This window comes from Tasmannia lanceolata, unplaced genomic scaffold (assembly GCF_043159265.1).
Source record: "Tasmannia lanceolata isolate RefF3 unplaced genomic scaffold, GAP_Taslan_0.1 ptg000002l, whole genome shotgun sequence".
In the NCBI taxonomy this organism is placed as follows: Eukaryota; Viridiplantae; Streptophyta; class Magnoliopsida; order Canellales; family Winteraceae; genus Tasmannia; species Tasmannia lanceolata.
In genome coordinates, this window is record NW_027518679.1 from 9,034,306 (window position 1) to 9,059,131 (window position 24,826).

Below are 24,826 nucleotides of genomic sequence, written 5' to 3' on the forward strand. Positions count from 1 at the left end.
CATTGGAACGGAACGCTTCGGTGTTTCAGCCTTTTCGTTCTGCTTTTTGGCCGTTTCATTTTTCTATGCTACGATGACCGATTTTTTTTTAATCGTTGAAAATATGAAAAGATAAAAAAAAAAAAGAAATTGTTAAAAATTGGATCAACAGGTCATGCTTTACAACCCAATCAACCATATCATCAAGGTTGTAAATATCCAACGTTTACTTAAAGGAAAATCACTATCAGGTGAAATGCCTGTGTTGATCAATGCTTGAGTGGATGAAAAATTTTTAGAGACCAAATTATGAGATTTTTTACTGGACTTTTGGGATTTAATAATATTTGTACATGATAGAATTTATGAATTTTTAAAATTAGAAAAATACCACATCGTTTCGAAGTTGAGATTTGACCCAGCTCGATTTTTTTGAATTTTGTACTATAATTTTTATCCTTTTAGAATTTGGTCTTGAAACTATTTTTAATAAATCAAAATGGGGGGTATTCCCTTATTTATATGTAAATCTTAAGTAAATGGACATTAAATGACATTTACTTAAATAATGACCTTATATGCAAATACTAAGAAGTAGAAAGAAGAGAACTAAAAAGAGCAAGAAGAACAGAAGAAAAAAAGGCTGAAACACCCCGTTTAGTCCAGAAAGATTAACAGAACAATACGGTAAATACTGTGTTTTCGTTCTGGATTTTAGTCCAGAACGAAATGTTTTGTCTGTTTCGGACGAAACGAAACGAAATTCATAACTAAGATTTTTAGAAAATAGGAGTCCTTGGAGTGTTATGAATTTTGTTTTAAGAAAGTGCGTACATGAAAAAAGCAGTGTTTTAAAATTCGGTGACTTGGCTTGGAACTTAGCCGAGTCGACGCGGATTTGCAGTGGCCACATTTTGGAGTCCCAAACTCGGCGAGTCTGGGTCATTTTAAACACCAATCTAAGTTTCTACTTAGATGTGGCGAATGGCAACAAATCTCGCCGAGTTCGTGACTCCTAAACTCTTATTTCATCATATCTTATCTTCAACCATTCAAAAAAGGAAAAAAAGATAAGATTTTAAGGCAAAGTCATACTTGAATCCTGTATTACCGCCGCCCGTTTTAGTATGGAAGACCCCTCTAAACCCTAGCTCAACCAAGAAGAAGATGGGTGCCGAATATGTTTTTGTCTCTGCTCTGATAATATGTTTTCGTACCGAAAACCCCTCTAAACCGTAGCTAAACCACGCGTGTTTTGTCTCTGCTTTGATAATATGTTTTTTGTTTTCAAAAAAGTAAAAGCTTCCCACACGTACTCAGAGCCCATTTCCCTCTTGAAAGTAAGGACGAAAAAAGGGAAATGATATATTCGCCTTTCTTTTTTACTTGGGACAACCCCTCTAGTATAAAATAGTAGCCATAAATACACTATGGGGGGCTGTCCTGAGTAGAACAAAGGGGTGTCCCGAGTAAAAGATAGGGGAGAATACATCACTTACCCCAAAAATACATTATTTGAATTTTTTTTTTTTTTTTTGGGGGGGGGGGGGGGCAGTGTAATGTCAATTCCAGCCACCTTTTTGCTTTGTCATCTTCTCTACTTTCGCATATGTTAGAGAGCTACATGATGGTGTGTGTGTGTGTGTGTGAGAGAGAGAGAGAGAGAGAGAGAGAGAGAGAGAGAGAGTCGATGGAGGGGAGAACTGGTCGTATGGTTGAGAGTTGCGTTAAAAAACTCTCTCCCATACGACCCAATATATATATATATATATATATATAATATTATATCTTTGGACAAGTGTACCCCTCTATGGGTATATTACATTTAACACTCCCCCTCAAGCTGGAATGTATATATCATACATTCCAAGCTTGGTATAAGAATCTTTCAATTTTGCACATCCTAATGGTTTGGTAAACATATCTGCAAGTTGATCTGCGGATCGAGTAAACACTGTGCGAATCTCACCACTCTGAATCCGATGACGAACGAATTGACAATCAACTTCAATATGCTTGGTTCACTCATGGAATACTGGATTCATTGCAATATGGATTGCTGCTCTATTGTCACAATACAACTGTGCTGGAGATGTTGATGTGAACCCAATTTCTGATAAGAATGAGCGAAGCCATATTAGCTCCCCACTGGTATATGACATAGCTCTATACTCGGCCTCTGCACTTGACTTAGACACGACATCTGGCTTTTTACTTCTCCACGACACCAAATTACCTCCGACAAACGTGCAATACCCCTTAGACACGACATCTGGCGTTGATCTCCTGTCAGCTGGAGATCCTGCCCAATCTGCATCACTGAATCCTTCTACCTTTTCATGTCCATGTTTTCTGAAGCATACACCTTTACATGGTGTACCTTTTAAATATTTGATGATCTGGATGACAGCCGCACAGTGGGAAGTACGTGGAGCACTCATAAAGTGACTAACCATACAAATTGCAAATGATATGTCTGGACGGGTGACAGTCAAATAGATTATTTTCCCTACCAATCTTCTATATCGACCAGAATCATCCAGCAACTCTCCTTGATCAGGAAGAAGTTTAACATTTGGATCCATAGGAATAACAGCAGGTTTTACCCCCATTGAGCCTGTCTCCTCTAAGATGTCCAACACATATTTCCTTTGAGACAAGGAGAGACCATGACGAGAGCGAGCAACCTCAATACCAAGGAAATATGTAAGTTGACCCAGATCTTTCATAGAAAATTCTCCTTGGAGAAAAGACTTAAGATTATGTATGCCAGACTTGTCATCTCCTGTAATTACAATATCATCAACATCTACAATGAGAAGAATATATCCAGAACTAGATTTGTGACTAAACATAGAATGATTAACAACACCTTGCTTGAACCCAAAACGCAGAACCACAACACTAATTCGTCCAAACCAAGCCCTGGGCGATTGTTTGAGTTCATAAATTGCCTTCTGAAGACGGCATACTGATGAGCACATCTCCCCCTGAGCAACATACCCAAGAGGTTGCCCCATATACACTTCCTCAGACAGATCGCCGTGAAGAAAGGCATTCTTGACATCCAATTGATAGAGAGGCCAACCATGATTAACAGCCAACGAGATCAACACACGAACCGATGGAATCTTAGCAATCGGCGAGAACGTCTCCTGATAATCAACACCAAATGTTTGAGTGTACCCCTTAGCAACAGGGCGGGCTTTGAGATGCTCAACAGACCCATCTGGAAGGTACTTAATGGCAAACACCCAACGACAACCAACTGGTTGGGCACCAGAAGGGAGGAGAACCAGCCACCACGTTTTATTCGAGTGAAGAGCACCCATCTCAGCTTCCATAGCAGCTCGCCATCCCGGATGATGTAGGGCATCTGCAACAGACTTAGATGAAGTAATCGAAGACATGCTTGACACAAAGGACCAAAAGGAAGGTAAGAGATGGCCATAAGAGACAAAATTCGATATAGGATGAGTAACAGTACGAGATCTAGTATGAGAGCCAATAGGTGAATCATGAGGTGTAGGACAAATACCTGAGGGCAGACAATCTGACTGTGGAAGAGGATTAGTGGGCGAAGATGATGCATCTTCAGTCATAGAATGAACAACCTGGTGAGGTCCCCGAGTATAAGTCCTCAGTTCAGAATCCTTAGAAGTCATAGTGGTATCATTTTGAGGTTCAGTGGCAGCCACAGGGGCTGGCGTAGCAGACTAGCAGGATCCATCATGATAGGCGCTAGCACAGGTTGACCCATCATGGTAGGGGCATCCACGCTAGGGATATCAACATGAAGCTGGGAACCTGAGGTAGAGAAGGAAGGCTGATCCTCAAAGAACGTGACATCTGCGGAGACATGTCTTCCTAAGACGAGGACTATAATATTTATAACCTTTTTGGGTACACGAGTAACCCAAGAAAAGACACTTTTCTGCCCTAGGGTTCAACTTGTCAAGTCCTGGAGACAGGTGATGGACAAAGCATGTACAACCAAAGACACGTGGTAGTAATGGAAATGGATCACCTAGAGGATACAAAACCGAAAAGGTGTTTTCCCAGGTAGAACTGAAGAAGGAAGACGGTTATTGAGGAAGCATGCCGTGAGAGCAGCATCGCCCCAATGAACTTTGGGAACCTTCATCTGAAACATAAGTGTATGAGTCATATCCAGCAAATACCGAAATTTTCTTTCAGCCACGCCATTCTGTTGTGAAGTGTGTGCACAGGATGACTGATGAATAATACCACGAGAGGATAGAAAATCATGAAAACCATTAGATACAAAGAAATATTCCTTAGCGTTATCAGTACGTAAGCAATTAATAGAACATTGAAACTGGTTGGTTACCTCAAAATAAAAATGACGAAATGCATTAAACACTTGAGATCTATCTTTAAGTAAAAACAACCATGTTGCCCTCGAATAATCATCAACGAAAATGATAAAATATCGAGATACATTTAATGAAGTAGTTCTTGTTGTACCCCAAACATCATAATGAATAAGTTCAATTGGACGAGACACTCTACTACTAACTCGAGGAGGGAACACACGATGGTGTTTCCCTAACACACACGACTCGCAATGAAAAGACGGAACATGATCTGAAATAAAAGAAGACTTCCTAAGCATATCTGCAGGTGGATGTCCCAAACGACAATGCCATTGATAGGCATCCACAGTGGAACGAAGAGCGACACCAGCACCGGCCTGGTCAAGTTAATAAAGACCATCAATCTCACGGCCCATGCCAATCCTCGTCCCAGTTTTCATGTCGTGAAAAACACATTAGGAAGAAAAAAAGGAAACAATTTCGTTAATTGGTGAACAGATAATAAGTTAACAGGAAAGGACGGAAGATAAAGAACAGAAGACAATTGAAGTTCTGTGGAGATTGAGACTACACCCATGCTAGAAACAGTGGATGTAGTCCCATCTGCCAATGTAACAGTACGAGGTCCAATAGAAGGAATAGACTGGAAAGAGGAAAGAATTGTAGGGTTACCGGTCATATGGTAGGATGCTCCTGAATCAATGAGCCATGTCCCAGAAGAAGTACCAGAGAGAAAACAGGAGGGATTACCTTTATGTGCAAACGTGGCAGCTGGCTCTTTTCCCTTGTCCCTAATATGGAGAAGCTCCTCATATTCAGCACGAGGGATAGTCAGGGACTCAGATGTAGATGGAGCCACAGAAGAAGAAATACCATCAGAAGTAGCAATAGAAGCATTCGCAGGCCTGTGTGGACGAAGCTCAGGATGTAAGTCGTAGCAATAGTCAACAGTATGACCATCCAAACAACAGTGTCTGCAATAACGGCCCCCACGGCCTCGTCCACCACCATCTCTGCCTCCCCATGACTCACGACCACCACCACGACCACGCCAACCACCATCTACATCGGCCGCGTCCAAAGCGACCACCCCCACGGCCACGATCACCCCCACCATATGAGATATGAGCAGATACATCAACAAGAGGTTCACCAGATTGAGGTACTCGCATACGCTGGACACGGGATAAGGCCTCTGCGAGTGTGGGAAGCGAACTAGAACTAACAATCTGTTGACGGATCTAGAGATAGTCAGGGTCCAAAGAATCAAGAAACCGAACCACCAGCATCTCTTCCTGACGCTTTTTGAGAACCTCAGGATCGACAGTAAAGGGCAACAACAAGTCAAGCTCCTGACAGAGGGCAAGATAATCACTGTAATGGGATCCTACAGATTTGTGATGCAGGACAATACCTAATTTAGGGAAAATCCTACACTCCTAATGGGATTTAAGGCTTTAGGACAATTTAGGGCTTACGCGGAAAATTAAAAGAACACTTAACAACTTACCTTTGGCCGAATTAACTCCTAATTAATCTATGGGCAGCAGCAATAATGAGACTTAATTAGCATAAATAATTGTAACGATTGTAACTAAGCATGAACTAAACCTTATACAAATCAATCAAAGTGATAAAGATTAGTTAGATGAATTGATAATAGAAAGATTAGTCTGAAACTAGGCCTACGCAAGCAACCAATTAAAAGAACTAAAAGCTAATGCAAGTACTAATGAAATAGATGTCACACAAGCATGGAAATAATAATATCCAATGAAGAAAAACAGAAAAAATGTCCAGCAGCAGTAAACGGCTCAAAACGGTCCAGTTTTGGGTTGTAGGGGTATTTTGGTAATTTGGCAGATCTGAGATTTTGGTTTAATACTGCTGTCCAAATTTTAGGTTAAGGTTAATAAGGTAAAAGAGAGGTTTATCTAGGGTTTAGGCTCTGATTTGATGGTAGGTTTAGACTAGGGATGTCAAAAAGGGTTTCCGGGCTTGAAAAGGGTGCGAATTTTCAATTGGCTGCAAAAGGGATTTAAAGCTATGGTTCTTGGGTGTTTAGGCTGAGGTTTAATCATAAAAACAATCCTTCAAAGTCTCGAAACGAGATCTTGAAGAACGAGAGAGATCTATGGATTTTGGATTTTTGTATGTTAGGGTTCAAGAACAAAGAAAAAAAGAAAATTTGATTTACTAACCTTCTTTGTGCTGATTTGATTGAAGAAATAGAAGATCATAGAGGAGAGGAGATGAGAGAAGATGGTTCCAAACCACCAGAGGAGAAGAGAAGAAGAAGTCCAAGCCACAATAGCTCTCACAAAAGAAAATCTCAATTCTATTCAATATTCAAAAGTCCCTTTCATTGTTTTCATAAGATGTATATATAAGAAAAGAAACCCTAGAAGATAACCTAAAGTAAAAACTAATCTTAACCACTCATCTAATCTAAAGCAAAGCTAAATAAAGATAAAAACTTACCAAAAATAGTAAACCCGTATTTGACCTATACCCCTTCCTAAAAACAGTCATAACTTGCTCAAAACACATCCAAATCATATGATCTTGGGCTCGTTAGATAGGTAATCGAAAAACCTTTCTAAAGACACCAAAAACACTTCAAAGGGATGAGATTTGATGCCTAAAAAGTAGCCTACAAATAAAATGACGAAAATAATAGTTAAAATATAAAAAACTTGCTCAACGCCAATGACTGGAGCAATCTTTATGATTTTCATCCGCATTAATTTGTCTTCTCGCTCAAGACTAAACCAATCTGAAAAATGATCACAGATACGAGTCAAATTATCCACCCATGAATACTTCGTATCTACATGCTCTTAGATTTCCTTCGAGGACTGTAGATACATCATGGATGTAGCAATATGAGAATTTATACAGCTCCAGAGAAAGGAGCGAACCACAGCATTATCCTCACGCCACTGATCATATGTCGGATCAGTGCTACTCGGAGGAGAGCACTCAAGAAAACTGATTTTCCTACGGTCAAGTAGATAAGTATAAACTGCCATCTTCCACGGGGATAATTTCATGCCATCCAATTTTATTGAAATCATCTAAAGAGGAGGCTCAACATGGGAATAGATAGACTGAGCAGGAGACGACGAAGAACGACCCTCATCAACCTTGAGAGTAGAAAGTTGCCGGGCAGATAGCTCCACAGACTCCATGAACAACCACCAAGAATACCACAATCACCACTGAAAAATAAAACAGAAAATTCCACAAGGCACTCAACAACCTACTGCAAAACCACGGTAGCACTAACAACAACCACCACGAAGTAACACCTCAGCCAACAAACGTAAGAAGATCACCGCCAACAATAACCACAACAGCATCCCTAAGATAAAACAACCAAGGAGAGGCTATAACACATGTAGCCAACCATCCTCAAGTAAACTACCACGACACGAAGCACAAGTTTCGCAATAAGGGAAAAAGAATGATTTAGATCATGGGTAAAAGGTACCGAAGGATTGGAATCACAATCAAGGAAGAAAGACAAGAAAAGATGGGTTTAGGGTATGGAGAAAGGGGATCGAAGGTGCTGATTTTTGAATAGGACAAAAACTAGGGTTTTGTGAATAAGACAAAAAACGAAAAAAATTGGGAGGAAGGGTTGGACGAAAATCAAGAGGCTAGGGTATGGGAGATGTGTGCAAAGTTTCTAAACGGTTAGGGCTGAAATAAAAAACCTAAAGAAGGAGATCTCTCACACCATCGGCTCTGACACCATGAGAGAGAGAGAGAGAGAGAGAGAGAGAGAGAGAGAGAGAGAGAGAGAGGATGGAGGGGAGAACTGGTCGTATGGTTTAGAGTTGCGTTAAAAAACTAGCTCTCCCATACGACCCAATATATATATTTATATATATATGTTATATCTTTGGACAAGTGTACCCCTCTATGGGTATATTACATTTAACAGCATCTTGTTTGAAATTTTTTATTTACTGTTGTACACAAATGAATCAGTTACAATGTAAAGTGTGCCACGTTTTGGCTGCATGTAGAACATTTATGAAGACAATGACGCAACTCTTTAGTTTGATAGATACTACCCTCTCCTTTCATTATTTCGAAAGGCTATTACGCTTGCACTATTGTTCAACACAAACTCACCTTGTCTTATTCTATAATCATCTGGCTGTTGAGAGCTTCTTGAAAATTGTAATAGCTTTTGGCAGCTGGTTAAATAATAAAAGACGGTTGGATTTGTCACGTTATTAAAGAATGGTAGTGGGGATAACATAGCAAAAGTATCAAACGATTAATATCTAAACAATTAATATTTTAAATCTATGGAAATGATATTGGCACAACCTAGTTCGATATTTTCATTAACTCATTTTGCCTTTTTAGTATTTACAGTTCCCAAAAAGCTCTCATAAGTCAATTAACAAGAAAAGACAAACTGAATTTGTGCAATTATTAAGTCATGGTTGTGCTGATCTCATTCCTAAATCCATGGCCCATTTTGGTTGGATGAGTTTTCTGGAAACATTTGGAAATTAAAAATATTTATAAATTTTCTTACATTTTTACAACTTGAAAAAAAGATAACTTAAACTAAACCTACTCAACATTTACTTGGAATGACCTTCAATTTATGATAATATGGCTCCAATTTAATCATAATCATATCACTATCCTCTAAATTTTCCGAAGAAAAATTTTCCTATCAGAAATGTTTTCCCAAGAAAAACTAAACCTATTCAACATTTACTTAAATGCATATCAAGGAACATAGGCAGTTGTAGGTATTCTTGTCTTATTGCATATATTTTTCAAAAAGTTAGTGGGCTCCCTTATGATTAAGTGATCTAAACCATTCATTTGTTGGGCCCTACTAAAATGGGTTTGGATTTTTGTATTTTTAATTTATTTTTTGTAAAAATAATGACTCATCTGACTTGGCCGCGTCAACCGCGTTATTGGCCGCGCCGAGTCTACCAGGATTTTCTTCATCTGCGTCAAATCCGCATTTTTAAACACCGGAAAAAAGAGTCTTAAATTGATAGGATTCCTAATAGGGGTGGGAATTGGGGGTTTCATCTTGATTTGATCAAGCTTTATGAGTCCTAAATTCCTAATCCTTCCCTAATCATGATTTTCGTGGGGTTTGAAGTATTTGTAAATTGTAAAGGCCTATGGCCTTAGCTACCATGGTACGAGTGAATAAAATTGGGCTTATACTCTCATGCTTGGTTGCCAACCATTGCTCTCTCTCTCTCTCTCTAGGGGTATCATTAATGCCTCCTTGTTCCCTTTCTTTCCCTCTACTTTCTTATCTTTCTCTTCCCAGAGAAGTAATCTGTGAACTTCGGATTCGCATCAAAACTTGAACTTGCAAGTTGCAACCACTTCTTGATTTTTGATTCTCTAGGGGGATAAAAGAATATCCTAGATATCATAACAGAATATCGTAGATTTTGGTTATCGAAGTCACCTGCCTAATCTAAAATGGCAGTATGAAGGTGGTAAAAATGACAGTGAAGCAGTGCCTCTTAATTGTCTCTTAGTCTGAAGAATTGCTTTAAGCTAAACTGAATGAGGGGCAAAAACAATATACATTCTATCTGGTCGGTAAATAGATAGGTAGATAAGACTATAAACCGACTCTTGATATTGAGATGGGCCTCGTAGCAGCTCTAAGTCTCTAACTATACTGTCCATAAGTTGCTGCCACTCCTAGTGTTTCAAGCTTTTTTTGTTTTTTTTGAAATTGACAATTTCATTGATGCTATGAAGATTACAATGGGGACCAGGGGTCCCAACTTGCATTACATAGAATCAATTATGGGTGGCTAGGAGCATACTCCTTGGCCAGTAAAACCAAACAAAATCTTCCGTGTCAAACCGCTGCAGATAGGTGAATACTTCCATGCACTCCCACCATGCCAGATTGCTATATCACTTCCCTTTCGAGATCTTCATCTACTACCGCATCCAAAAGAAACCTTCACCATACTCCTTCCTTTCCTTTACATTACCCAATGGTCTGGGGCATTCATCAAAACAGGCTTGTCATCAATATCTTTGTATGACAAGCCTAAAATGTGCACTCCCCTTCGCCATAATCATGAAGGATTAAGAAACCCAGCATGATTATGAGCAATTCCTCCGAATCCGGATACCCACCACCCTAATGCCCCACAGAGGCTAAGCCATGTAAGATTCCTAGCTCAAGACTCAAAGATGAAATCTTTCCATTGCTTCCGAAGGCGTTCTCCCAAGAAGACCATCTCTTCATCAACAGTCATCTTTCTTAGCTGCTACATGACATTCTCTAGCACCAAAAACCTCAAAGGTAAACCAATACTTCGATCACCAGAATAGGCGGAAAATTCGCAAAAATCACTCTGAATATCCATTCCAGCTAAAATTTTAGCTTCCAAGGCCTCAAGACTAAAAAACAAAAAGGAGGCCCCCCATACCCAAAGACTACTAACTACTAACTGGAAAAACAAGTAGTAATAATTCAGCCCGAAACAAAACCTACCCTGGGTGACCGGGAATAAAATTTGAAGAGATTTGAGAGTCTACTGTTTTTCTTTCTTGACCCTACCAAAGATGCATCCAAAAATTTCTCAATAATGCGTGCGAGGTTATTTCCTGATCTTGCCATTCTACCATTAAGATTTAGGCGATGATTAAAGCCGTCAGACGCTCGGGGAGCGAAGGTGTTCCTTACTTTTGGAGGGAGGGCACCTTTATTCCTATCCTTATGGGGAAGATCCGACCAAGTAACTTTCCTTCTAGGGGCAACAGAGTCAAAAGGGCTTATTCTTCTCTAGCCCCACCAGGGGCAGACAAGACTGACCAACGCTCCTAACTGTAGGCCCTTTCACACCTTTGTCAAGCTCTTTCTCATCGCCATCCTTGGATTTGAAATTTGAATTAGACAGGGGAACCAATGGCTCCCCAGGAGACCGGTCCTCAATTAGCGGGGAACCCCCAATCGGTGGTATAATGCCCATACCGGCACATCCAAGGGACTGGAGTACTCAGAAACACCACTTTTATTATTGTGTTTTTTCTAATTCTAATGGAGTAATCCTTATCAAGGATTCTAATTCTAACACAAGAACCATGGAAAAGCCACCGGGGGGCCAGAATTTTGGCCGAGACAAAACTCATACAATGCTGGTGGTTGCTTCCGTTTTGGTTTCCAATACTTTACCAAATAAATTCCCTATAGCTTCCACCGTTGAAACAGCCCATGCATGCAGAGGGATGCCATAAAAATTAACCCAAAGAGCTTCCTCACCTTGAAGGAACTCCCTATTCTATGGTGAGAGAGAAACCAAATGATTACCCAGGGCTTCAGATCCCATAGCAAGAATCTTTGATGCCTGGGCTTCAGATTCAAACATAAAGAGGATCTTGTCTTCCGCTAAGATACAAGGGCAATGTAAGGATGGAAAATCCCAAACTTTTTGTGCCCAAAACCAGAGGTCCTCCAGAGACACGTATATGTCTTTCTTTTTTCCTATAAGACAAGCTTTTAGGGTGTCCATACGTGTAAGCACTTCCTTCTCGGAAATGGAAATAGCTGGGCTCCCTTTACCCTCAAGAAGGTGAATTTTACCCGAATCAGGCCATCGACCGTCCACCTCACAGTTAGCCTCCATGCTAGGCTCTGAATTAACACGGGCAATCCATTTTGGGGGATTTTCAGACCGCTGACACCAACGACACTTATCCCGCCACCGGAAATTAAAATAGTTACAGGGGGAACAAAGCCAACCAGGACTATTCCTTAGTTTAATATTCCTATTGGAACTCTTCCCCTCCCCGGAAAGTGTTACAGAGGAGGTTTCAGTTCTGCTTTAACCTGCGAGCACCTTCTACATTTTTGCCTCCATTTAAAATTGTGGTAGGAGCAGTAGTAGCACTTCCAATCCTCCGACCACCCTTCATCTCCTCCTCCAACCATTTCCTTCTCCTGAAATAAAGTTCTCAAACCTTGATAAGAATCAAATCACAGGTCTGATCCTTGTTGTTATCTTCAAAAATCCCGAGCAAAACAATCAATACACATGTAAATTGTTTCTCTCTTTCTTCTTTCTTCGAAAGTTCATATCTGAAAGCATGGAGCTTGTATCTATGGTTTCTAAGCTTGAGTTAGGGTTTTAGGAAGATAGATCTAGGATTTAAAAGACAAAAGGCTTCAGATCTAAGGTTTTGGGACTTACGCTTCTTGCAAAGTGACAGGATTCCGGCAAGGTTCGCCAGAGAAGAAGGATCGGCCGGGAAAAATGGATCTAGAAAAGTTTGGGTTTCGGTGGAAATCCCATTGCCATCTATAAAAACTCACTTATATATGTTTCAAGCTTATATTTCTGGTTGGTTGGGATGTTGGTGCTTATTCGTTAGAGGGGACTGTTTTTTTTATCTATTTTCTAAAAAAAGAAAAACTCAAACCTATGGTTAAATGATGAATGGAATGAAAAAGTTTTGTTGTCTTGTTGGATGAGAAAAGCAGATGCTTGTTGATGTCATTGAAAGCTTGAATAAATAGTGAGGAGGTTGCTCTCTTTTCTATGGAGGAAAAGCTTTGAAAGATCTTTCTCACCACTCTTTACTGTCGGAGAGAGTGAGGAGATTTTTGTCAGTATAGGACTATAGGTTGAGAACAACTTTTTTATTGATGGGTGTGCTAAACATTGATTTCTTTGATTGCACAGCCACATTTTGTTGTATATGTATGCAAGGATGGTGTTGGAGCCCAAGTTTCTAAAAATTCCTTAATCTAATAGATCTTGGATTGGTCTTCCGGGTCTGCAGCACATTGAGTTTCGATGACAAAAGAAGTTTGCCAAAAGTCTGTTCGAGTTTTAGGTGCCATACTCTTTCTGTAAGCCCAATGGTTCCCACCTTGGCATTCCCATCTTCTTTTGATGATTCCAAACTCAAGTGATTTTATTTCACTAATGTGTTTGATTGTCTTAGTTGTAGATCATAATAGTGTGATATCAAGGTTGCTCGGATCAAGTCCAAGAAGCTCTTATTGGACTGTATTCGGAAGGCCAAAGTCATTGGAGGTCCAAGAAGTAAGAAGACTTGAAACAATGCAAAGTGGAGATCATTTTTTGTTTTTTGAAGTCTTTTTAGATTGTAAAGATCCAATCCTAGTTTAGGTTTTGAGAAGCATAAATGAAGTAATAACACACTCCTAAATGGACTAAATGATTAAGTGATTGTCCTTATGGTGTGCCAAGACTTTGGAACCGTCATAACAATCCCAACTATGTATAAAATTGGAAGTCCATGAAGCCCAAAACAAATCAACAAAACAGACTTCAAACCTGCTGAAATAGGCTTCTCGGAGCTCCGAGAAATGGTCAAGGAACTAATATTCCAATCTCTGTTTGAATTCCCGGAACTCCGAGAGTAATTCTTGGAATTCTGAGAAAGTCTCTCGGAACTCCGAGAACACTATGTCGGGAAAAAAATATATCCGTTGGGGTTTTTCGCAGAATTACGACTATGCCCCTCAAATGGTCATTTTTGGGTTTCTCTCTATATATGAGATCCATGGTTTTAAATTTCGGCCGAAACGAGGCCGAAATATTTCGGTTTCGGTGGAAACCGAAATGAAATTCACTGTGAGTTGGAAAAGTACCAAACTTCGCCGAAACGTTTCGGAAATTTCGGTGAAACGTTTCGGTGAAGTACAAAATTTCGGTGAAATTTCGAAAATTTCGGAAATTTCGATGAAACGTTTTGGAAATTTCCAAAATTTCACCGAAATTTCGGTGAAATTTTTACAAGATTTCGTCCGAAATTTCGTACCGAAACCGAAACGTTTCGGTTTCGGTGATGACCGAAACCGAAACCGAAACCGAGATTTAAAACCTTGATGAGATCTAAACTTCACCATACAACATTCTAACACTCTAAAACTATATTAGAGCATCCTAAGAGTGACTCAAGCTTGTTTTATGCCTCTCATCCTCTAGATTAAGGATTTGGATCATAGGCTCTCATTTGTACATCCTCTTCAAGATTGTAACCTTTTGGAAGGGATTTTTTTGTGTTCTTTCTTTCTTGATAAATCATTGTATTTGGGCAAGTGTTCGGAGAAGCGAAGCCCTCTCTCCGTGGTGAGGATTGCCACCAAGGTTAAAGCAATTGGAGATTGTAATTGGCACCGGTCTTCGCCAAGGTTAAGAAGATCAACATAGTGAAGCCATCAACGTGTTTGGTTGGTGGAGTGGAGTAGGCCTCGTGTTTGAGGACCGAACCACTTTAAATCTCGGGTGCACTCTTTCTTGACTCTTGCTCTTTTCATTTGCATTGCACTTTAGATTTAACTTGCTTAAATTGTTTTTGATCTCTTAATTGGAGAGTTTAAATAATTGGGTTAAAGTTTTCAAAAGGATAAATCTTGTTTTTATAAAAACCTAATCTCCCTCCTCTTAAGTTGCCAATCATCATACTCGGGCCTAACATTAGAATTTCACTTTCTTCCTAAACCCTCCCATCTTCTCTCTAGTTCCCTAAGTTCCTTATGTTGCAACATTTAGGGCCTTTCTTTCTTTAATATTTTTTTCTATATTTTGATGTCATAAGTCTTAGAAATAGTTATAAATTTCGTTTTGTTTCGTCCGAAATGGACGAAACATTTCGTTTTCGTTCCGAAAACGAAACGAAATCTACAAAATTTCGTTTTGTCCGAAATTTTGGTCATTTCGGTCGAAATTGACCGAAATTCCGGATTTCGAACGAAATGGACGAAATTTTGAATTTTGTCCGAAATTCAAAATAACTGCTAGTTTGACTGGATTTTGCAGAATTTACGACAATGCCCCTAGAACGGCTCTTTTTGGTTTTTGACCATTTTAACCTCAAAATGTGACTGTTTATAGCTGTTGGGAAGGGTATTTTAGTCATTTTTAAATGCACAATCAATTAAAAACTCTATAAATAGCCTTTTCCCTATCTTCTTATCCTCCACCTTCACATAAGTGATTTTCTTTCTTTCTCTCCTTCTTTCTCTACTTTCACTTACATTCTCTATTCTACTAAATTTCCTACAAGTCTACCCTCTTCTTCAACTCAATCCAAGTCTATTTTGAAGCAAAGGGAAGGCATACATTCAACTTACCACTACAAGAAGTCAAGAACTATTTCCAAAGGCTTATTTCAAGTGAGTGAAGGCTAATTTTTTCTTCTTCTCTTCAACTCAAGTTCAACCTCAAGGTTCTCTTTATTTCTTTCCATTTCTTTTCTTTTATTTCTTACTTCATTTGTCCCCTTCTACTTCATTTTTTTTGTAATTTGTTTCAATTTTTTTTCTTCTAATTCATTTTTCCTCTTCTTCTACTTCATTTCAGAATGAGTGGGTCGGGCTCGGGACCTTCTGCAGGAGCATCCTCTATTGGTTCGGCACCCGCTAGATCGGATGACCCGGCATGGGCTTACAGTACATTGGTTCCGGGTCAAAAAAATAAAGTAACTTGCATATTCTGTGGTAAAGTCATATCGGGTGGAGGTATAACCCGCTTGAAAGAACATTTAGCGGCTGTTCCTGGTGAAGTAGCATCATGCAAAAAAGTGACTGAAGATGTAAAATATCGAATGAAGCAACTTTTAGATGCAAAGAGAAAAGAAAGGGCTAGGATGAGCCTATCCAGAGCAGAGGTTGGAGATTTTTATGGCACACCAGATGAAGAAGAAGAGCGGGATGAAGAAGACATTGGCACATAATTTCCTCAACGAAGAGGTAAGGAAGTTCTTGTAGAACCGAGTGGTACAAAAAGGAAGAAGAAGGGAATCACAGGAGGGATCAGGAATTTCTTTGCAGCACGAACAACCCCTGGAGCCCAGCCAAGCATTAAAAGTGCTTTGGCTACTAAAGAAACAATGGATATGGATAGAGCAGACATGGCGGTTGGCATGCTTTGCTATGATGCCAATCTCCCTTTCAACGTTGCCAATTCACCTTTCTGGCAACCTATGTTTGATGCTGTGAATGACGTGGGTTCGTGTTATAAGGCACCTACTTATCATGCTTTAAGGGGTCCCATTTTGAAGAATACAGTGGATGAGGTAAACAACTGCTTGGAGGAGATTAAGATGTCATGGAGATACACTGGCTGTAGCATTATGGCAGATGGATGGACAGACACCAAACAACGTTCCCTAATCAACTTTTTGGTGTACTGCCCTAAAGGAGTCATATTCCTCAAATCCGTTGATGCATCTGGCATAGTGAAGAATGCTGATGAATTATACAATATCTTTGCAAAGATTGTCGGAGAGGTGAATCCGGAATATGTGGTGCAATTTGTAACTGACAGTGAGCCAAGTTACAAAGCTGCTGGGAAAAGACTAGAAGCCGTGTTTGGTACATTCTTCTGGACTCCGTGCGCAGCTCATTGCTTAGATCTCATCTTGGAGCATCTGTGCAAACCGACTGTATTTCCTCACATAGCAACCACAATTGAGAGGGCTCGAACGATTACAAAGTTCATCTACAACCATGGAAGCCTCTTGAATTTGATGAGGAAGAAGTTCACAGGTGGGAAGGAGTTGTGCCGCCCTGCTGCAACCAGATTTGCTACAAATTTCATTAGCATACAAAGTCTGGTGTTGAATCGGAAAGCACTTCAGCAGATGTTTGTGTCTGATGAGTATAGTATTAGTAGGTTTGTCCAACACCCACTGAGTGAAGGGGTAGTTAGTACTGTGTTGGATAAATCTTTTTGGGACCAATGCAAGTACATTCTAAACATCAGCGAGCCTTTAGTGAGAGTGCTGCGCTTGGTAGATCGGCAGGACAAACCTGTGATGGGTTACCTATATGAGGCCATGGATAAGGCCAAAGAGAACATCAAGGAGAGGTTGAAGAGAAATCAGATTACAATCCCATCTGGAGGATCAACGACCAAAGATGGGATAGGCAACTCCACAGTCCCCTCCATGCAGCAGGATATTTTCTTAACCCTGCTATCTTTTTCACTCCTACCTTCTCTAGGCACAATGAAGTAACCAGAGGCTAAAGGTATGTTTGGAATGAAACTTGCAATCCGCAACCGAACGAAGTTGGGACTTGGTATTTGAGTTTTTTGTTTAATTAAGTATAATTCATTTTAACTTTCAGTTTCTCAACAAATAATGCTTTACTATTTGTTACTTCACAGTTGCATGGTGGAATCAATTCGGAGGTGACGTGGAAGAATTACAAACCTTTGCGATCAGAATCCTCAGTCAGACCTGCAGTGCGACTGGGTGTGAAAGGAATTGGAGCACCTTCGAACACATTCACTCTGCAAAGAGAAATAGGTTGGAGCACCAGAGATTAGATGACTTGGTGTTTGTCCATTACAATCTTAAGTTTCGAGAAAGGTATACAACGTAATATAATGTTTTCAACTCTCACCTCATCACTTTAAGCTTTTAAGTTTAACCTTTGACATTAAACTTAATGTTTTCCTTTTGAGGGACTTGTTGAGGAAATCATCTACCACTAGTGACCCTTTGAGCATAGACCATATGGATGTCATGATGGATTGGGTTGCAGAAGAAGAAGATGTCATATTCACGCCGGAAGACATTGGGTGGGAAAATCTTGAAGCACCTACTGCTGTAGTTGGGGCCAGGGACAACGACGACGACTTTCTCATGCCTCTTGAAGAAGATGTCCCTACTGGTGGTTCAGGTGGTGATCACGGCGGCGACGACGACGACGACGACGAAGAAGACATTTGAGTATGATCATCCGGGTTATGATGACTGAGAATTGTTGTTACTAGCCATTGTCTATGTTTCACTTTCATGTATCTTTTTTTTTAATGTTTTTCTATGTATCAGACTATCAGTTGGACTTGTGCAAGACTTTATGTGTTTAAGTAATGAATATGCCTTTTGGGACACATATTTTGGACTATTTATTAGTTTTTCATCCTTTTCTATTGATTTTTTATTTTTTTGGATTTTTCTCATATTTTTTAATATATTTTTTGTGTGAACGAAAAGTTTCGACCGAAATGCACCGAAATGACCGAAATCCCACCGAAATTCCGTTTCGGTGGCCAAAACGAAATGGCAACCGAAACGGAATTTACAACTATGCTTAGAACTAAATGCTATACTGTTGCTCCAATTTTACTTCTCTTTTTTCAGAGTTTCTTAATCTGTTAGCATCGGGTATCTATTTTCTTGCAGATTTCTGGTTACTTCTTTGAATTGCAGTATAGAATCCAAATTTCTGATCGAACAAATATTTTTCTTTTTATTTTTGATGGGCAAGCTGAGGTTTGGCAGGACCTCTACCAGTGCATTAAAGAACACGGATTTACAATCGTACATAGGGTTTCTCCAACCTATATTCCAAACTTTGTGTGAATCGAGTTGCACCACGGGGTGTTTCTTTTGTTGATGACGTGCCAAAATTGTTTGAGCTGGGATGGTTTATTGATGTCCTCCAGGCGCTGAATTCCAAGACCTCCCTCCGTTTCTGGTCTACATATGTTCTCCCAAGATACTGGGTGGTTCTTTTTCTTCATATCACATCCTGCCCATATAAAATCTCTGAATTGTTTTTCTATATATGCCAACACTCCTTTGGGAATACTGAAGGCTGATGTCCAGTAGAGTTCTTATGAGTTTAGAATAGTCCTTACCAACTCCACTCTCCCCGCTCTAGATAGATGCTTTTTGTTCCACATTGATATTCTCTTTCGCACTTTTTCCAATGAGGGGGGCGCATTCTTTTGCTGTTAGTCTAGACGAGAAAAGCGGTGGGTGAGTGGGAGGATCCCTCCATATCGAGCTTCTTGGCTATTTGGTCCTTGGGCCACATCCATGCAAGTTGTAACAAAGATCGTGAAATCATCAACAAATAAAAGGTGGGTGATGGAGGTTGTATCTTTGGAAAATGGAGTGTAGATCTGCCCGCTAAGAGGAACTCCTTTAAAGTCATAAAGTATGCCTTTCTGCCCAGAAAAATAACCAATAAGACTATTAGCCCATTTTTCTTCCGATTCCTCGAATTCGTACTCCTCAAAGATTAACTTCTGGTTGCCCTCATCTTCTTCAGGAGGAGGTAGGAAGTGGGGCTGTGTTTGGGAGCTCGACTCGGGTGCTTTGGTGAATAGTGTGCTCCATTGTTTGGTTTATTCTTGGATCGCCAGCTCACCTTTCTCGCTTTCCATTGTTGTGTTCTTTTTGCTGCTTCCAGTATGAGTTATTGCCTGCTGGTAGTCATGGCCGGTGGATCCTTATCTGGTCCCTTCTCTGATTTGTCTTGGTTGCACTGGACTACAGGTGTCTCGTTCTTCCCTCCTTTAGTTGCAGAGGGTCTTTCCAAGGCGAGTTTTTCTAGACGAACAGCTGTGTTTTCATTTGACATCAGGGTTCTTCCTTTATGAGCAAGCCCAGGGATAGCCTTTTCCGTAGAGGTTTTTTGGGCCAGATCTGTGCCGTTCATTAAAGTGTGACTGCTGCCTTTTGCAGCTGACTTCCTTTTGTGTTGGGGACAGACAAGACTTCCTTCTCTTCCCATGTCAATCCAGTTCCCATTTTTGTTTCCTTGTCACCAGCTTCAATTTGAATTTGACCTGGTTTGACAGGCGTTGCAGGGCTGTTGCCAAAAATGTTGTGGTTTCAGATTTGCTGCTGAGAGCTTCCCTTTTTGTTTGTCTCCTTCAACCCTTGGATTCTGGCAGTAGTTCATGATTTGGCTCCCCTTATATTGCTTCACAACCAATAATTTATTAATTTTCTGTTGGTAATTAGGGAATCTCCCTATTTAACAGTCAATATCGTTTTTCTTTATTCTCTCCTTTGTTTAGTATTGGACCTAAAAATTGCTGTGTTAACCATTGACTAATTTGTTTGCAAATGTAAGGGAAAATAATAGAACTGATGGTTGGTTAATTACTGTTTGTACAAAAACTTCTTCTTGTGCATTAATACAATAACTCGATCATTGCATTTAATTGTTTATTCCCAAATGCGAGCTTATTTGCAATGCCATACTCATTTCTAATTCTGGCTTCTCATTTGTTCGTCTGTTGTCTCTTTTTTATTACTCTTTTAACATGCCTACTTACTGTCATCCTCCTTCCACGATCACTTGAATTTGTAGGAAAATCCCATCTCTTCAAAGTATAACAGAATCGGTTGTCCAAGAAATCCGTAAGCTTTTACAGGTGCAATCAATGCTGGTGTTAGCTACAAAAGCAACCATTTTGGGGATGGGAGCTATTACAAACGAGGTAAAAAGGTTAGTTTATAAGATTATTATACATTTAGGGTGCTGAAGATTTTATGTATTTTACTTCTGCCCTTACGCCTTTGTTGGTTGCCTCTGTTAGCCATTAACGTCTAATGAGCAATAACTTTGAATTTGTCTTAAGCTATTATTCTGTAGACAAATATATATATATATATATATTTGAATTTGTCTAATAACCACCTTGTTTTACGCTAACGTTAGCATGAACCCTTTCCTATATATATATATATATATATATATATATATATATATATATATATATTTTTTTTTGGACTTGGATTTGATCTCTTGCTGATCTTTTAAAACACCAAGGTCATTGCTATGGAGAGATATATAAAGAATTCTAATACATTAGGGAAAATGCTAAGAAGTATTGTGGGGCTTAACATTTTCTATGACTTGGAGCCCCCACTGAACTGTGGAACACATGGATGGCATTCAGGGCCATTTATCTGGTAGGCCACTGCATGAGCTGGACTTTCTGGGAGTGGCGGTTGTTTAGTAGTTCCAACCGTTCAATCACAAAGAGGCCTTTCGGGCCTTCCCCTTCATATGCTGACACATCCATTTTTAGGCCATGATCTGTTGGCTAAAATCATCTAATAGTTTCTATCAGTTTGAGTTCAGCATGAGTGGTGGCCTACCTGACCAACTGCCCAATCACCATACGCTTGTGCTCCATTTACATATTGGAAGCGTTGGAAAATCAGCCTGTGAAGCCTTATACATTATAAAATATTAGATAAAGAGAACATTAATTAGAACGTATGGAAGTGTTATTATATTGCATTGTTTTTCTCCGTGCATTCCACTCTGCAGTATTTCAGCCATAGCTACTAACCTAGCACAACCTTGGATAATGAATTCTCATTGTGCAAATCCCATTCATGTCCTGAACCTGATAGGATCCGAAGAGATAATTAGCAATAATCTAATAGTTACTATTTAATTCTCTAATAATATATATTAGTTACTATTTAAGAATTATTTAATATTTAGAGATTTAGTAAGAATCTTTGTCATTAGCTATTTCTTTATTTAGATTTGTTAGGATTCTAAATATGTTTAGGAAAGTGACGTGAGAGGTTTGTTTTGGCTTTAAGCAATGATCTGTAACTTTCTATTGGCATATGAATGAAATCATTTATTCTCTACTATTCTCCATTGTTTTTGAGGCCATCTCCCCGGGCGCGAGATTAATTAAGTCTCTCTTCCAAGCGCCGTATTAAGTGGTATCAGAGCCGACGATCTTCGACTTGCGTATCGATAATCATGGCAGATGGAACCAGACTTGAACAAATTGAGGCGGAATTGAAACTCCATTCTACTGAAATTTCTAAATTGCAAGAATCTGTCTCTCATCATTCGGAAGAGCTTACGAAATTGCAGGATGTTTTTGCTCGAACAGAGGCTTCAACTACAAATCAGTTTACAGAAATTCTACGATGCTTGGGATCGACAATCATTCAGAATGTGCCCGCTGATTTGGAAATTGGAGGTAATACTGTCGATAAGAGTGAGGTCGTTTTTCCAAAAATATCAGCCCCTCCTTCAGGTACTTTCCAACCCCATTATGCAAAGATCGATTTTCCTAAATATGCAGGCGATGATCCAAAGGGTTGGGTTTATCGTTGCGACAAATCTTTTGGGGTTAATGGAATTGATACGGAGCAAAGGGTGGCCCTAGCTTCGATTCACTTGGAAGGGAAAGCTGTTCAGTGGTTCCAATGGTTTGAGCATGCCCATGGAATTCTTTATTGGCCGGTCTTCAAAAAAGCTATTTGTCAGTATTTTGGACCAAGAGTGAGAGGTGATCCCATTGGAGATATTATGAGGCTTCGACAGACTGGGACGGTTGCTGCATATCGGGAACATTTTGGAAATTTATCAAGTAAAACTGAAGATCTTCCTGATCAATTTTTTGTAAGTGTGTTCCTTGCGGGACTTAAAGATGAGATTCGACCAGGTGTGCAATTGCACAAACCTACAACTCTTGATCAGGTCATTGAGTTAGCTGGGCTACATGAGGAATCAGTTGATGCTATTACTTGTCGCCGTCGACCCCCTTCTAAACCTGTTCTACTGCCTTCACCGCCTGGTCCGAAACCTCAATTTGGTGGTAACACCTGGAGAAAAGAAATAATCTCATGAGGGGACAACAAGACATCAAGAGAAGGAGAGTTCTAATCGCATGGCCTGAATGTAATTTCAGGAGAGAGTTGTAATCATGGTTTACAATTCCGGTTTCGGTAACCGTTTCGGACCCCACCGAAAATTGAAATTTCAGCGAAATCCGAAATTTTGGTCCGAAATTCCGGTCCAAATTTCTGAAATTTCGGACTGAAATTCCGAAATTTTGTAACACGTTTTTTTTTAATAAATAATGTCATTTAATCAAAATTTCAGACCGAAATCCGAAATTTGGTAAATGGCGAAAAATGAAATTTCGGAAAATTTCGGTTTCGGTCCCCACCGAAATCCATGGTTGTAATCGCACAGAGTGAATCACAAGATACATTCTGTGTGATTACAAGAGAGATTTTAGGGATTTTGGGTGCTGTAGTGGAGAAAATACATGAGATAGAGATTTGAGGGAGACAAAAGAGGGGAGAATACGGCAAACCCTCTTTGCGCGTGACATAAATGAGATGGATAGAGAGATGCATGAGGAGAGATTTGGAGTCGAGAGGTATTTTAGGGATTTTGCTAGCAACCACACAAAAAAAAGGAAAGGAGAGATGCGTGCGAGTAGAGATTGTAGGGGATTTGCGTAGAGAAGAAATAGGGATAGGGTTTGCGCAAGACGGGAAAGAAAGAGAGAGAAGTAATTGGAAACACGAAAAAAAGGAATGATGGCGAGAAATGGCAGCGAGATGGCGTGGGAGAGATAGACTCTCTTCTTCTTTCTTCTTTCCCATGGGTTTTTGCTTTGATACCATGTTAGAATTGAGATTAGGGTTAGAAGAGGAAGAAGAAGAGGGGAATGATCCTCTGAGGGTTTGGATAATCCTTTGAAGATAGTTCACATGTTACATTCAATTTAGGATTGAGAAGAAGAGGGGTACACCAGAGAGAATTTGGGGGTCGGGAGGGAACGGGTATGGGATGACAGTTAGGGAATATTTTATTCGCCGGCCAGAAAACCCTCCACCGAGCTTGGAAAACAGCAATCCTATTCGATGGGTTTGTGGTTCCAACCTTGATCAGTTGGCTGTCTCCTTTCTAGATTTAGTAGAAAGTGGATACTCAGCACAGGAGGCATTTCGCAGTCTAGGAATTTTCATCAGTTCCTGCCGGAGATCCCTGATCTTGATGAGCCAAGGGGGGTTCCGGGAAGGATCACCTAGGTTCCTCCTAGATCTAGCCCTCGTTCTTTCGGAAGCCATGAGGATTTGGATTTGTTGATCAGACGAATCGAGTTCAGAAATGGAAGACCTCGTGGGAGAAGAAATACTACAAACCAAAGTGCAAGTGACTGGATGTGTTTGAACTGCAACTATAAGAATTTTGGTACGCGCACTGTTTGCAAAAAATGCTTTGGGCTAAAAAACAACAAAAAAGTAGAGATGGTAAAATTTTGGGTTCCTAAGGTAGCTCCTAAGGAGGATCCCCCATCTGTAGTGGAGGACAGAGCCCCTTTGATTTCTATTCTAACAAGCTTGATAGCTGAGAGGATGAGGACCCTAAAAAGCTCTTTGGTGGGCACATTAAGCAATAAGTCCTTGCCAGAAGAGGTCTGGAGTTGGGCTAAGAGACATTGGGCTCTTCCCCTTCTTAATAAGCCGTTTTGCATTAGTCCTTCAATGGTAACTTTTTTGCTTTGAATCACAGGATCAGGCCTCGAACATTTGAAGGCAAGGTGGGGATGCGTTGGGAGGGTATCTTGTCTCCCTTCATCTATGGTTTCCTGCTCTCAATACTGGTGCAAGGTCAGTGTGGCTTAGATTTTATGATATACCTTTGCATGCCTGGTCAGAATCCACGGTGGAGACTTTGGGTCAGCATTTTGGACAAGTTCTAGAAACTTGGATGAATGGCAGTCATGATCATTGTCTGGAATTTGCATCTTTTAAGGTTTTAACTTCATTATGGAAGTGCCTACCATCATTCATGAATCTTATGGTAGATTCCACTATCTACCCGGTGGGAGTTAAGATGGTAGTTGAGTATTTTAATCCCTTTAGGGATCGGCCGGCGAAAGGGATCTCTTCTGATTCTTCCCCTGAATTTAAAGCCTTCG

General features: G+C 40.0%; 1 protein-coding gene across 5 annotated transcripts in view; it reads left to right on the forward strand.

The window, feature by feature from the left end:
• The window catches only part of XRCC2 (homolog of X-ray repair cross complementing 2 (XRCC2)), a 77,843-nt gene that overhangs the window by 35,038 nt on the left and 17,979 nt on the right, over positions 1-24,826 (forward strand). For 3 of the 5 annotated variants that reach the window (XR_013250491.1, XR_013250492.1, XR_013250493.1), the window contains exon 6: positions 20,437-20,566. Coding sequence is in view for 1 of the 5 variants with exons in the window: in XM_077378511.1 (XP_077234626.1) it covers positions 20,437-20,574 (138 nt within the window). In the remaining 4 variants the exon portion in view is untranslated. Of the gene's footprint in view, positions 1-20,436; positions 20,575-24,826 lie in introns of all 5 variants that reach the window. The other 2 variants (XR_013250475.1, XM_077378511.1) reach the window with 1 other exon arrangement.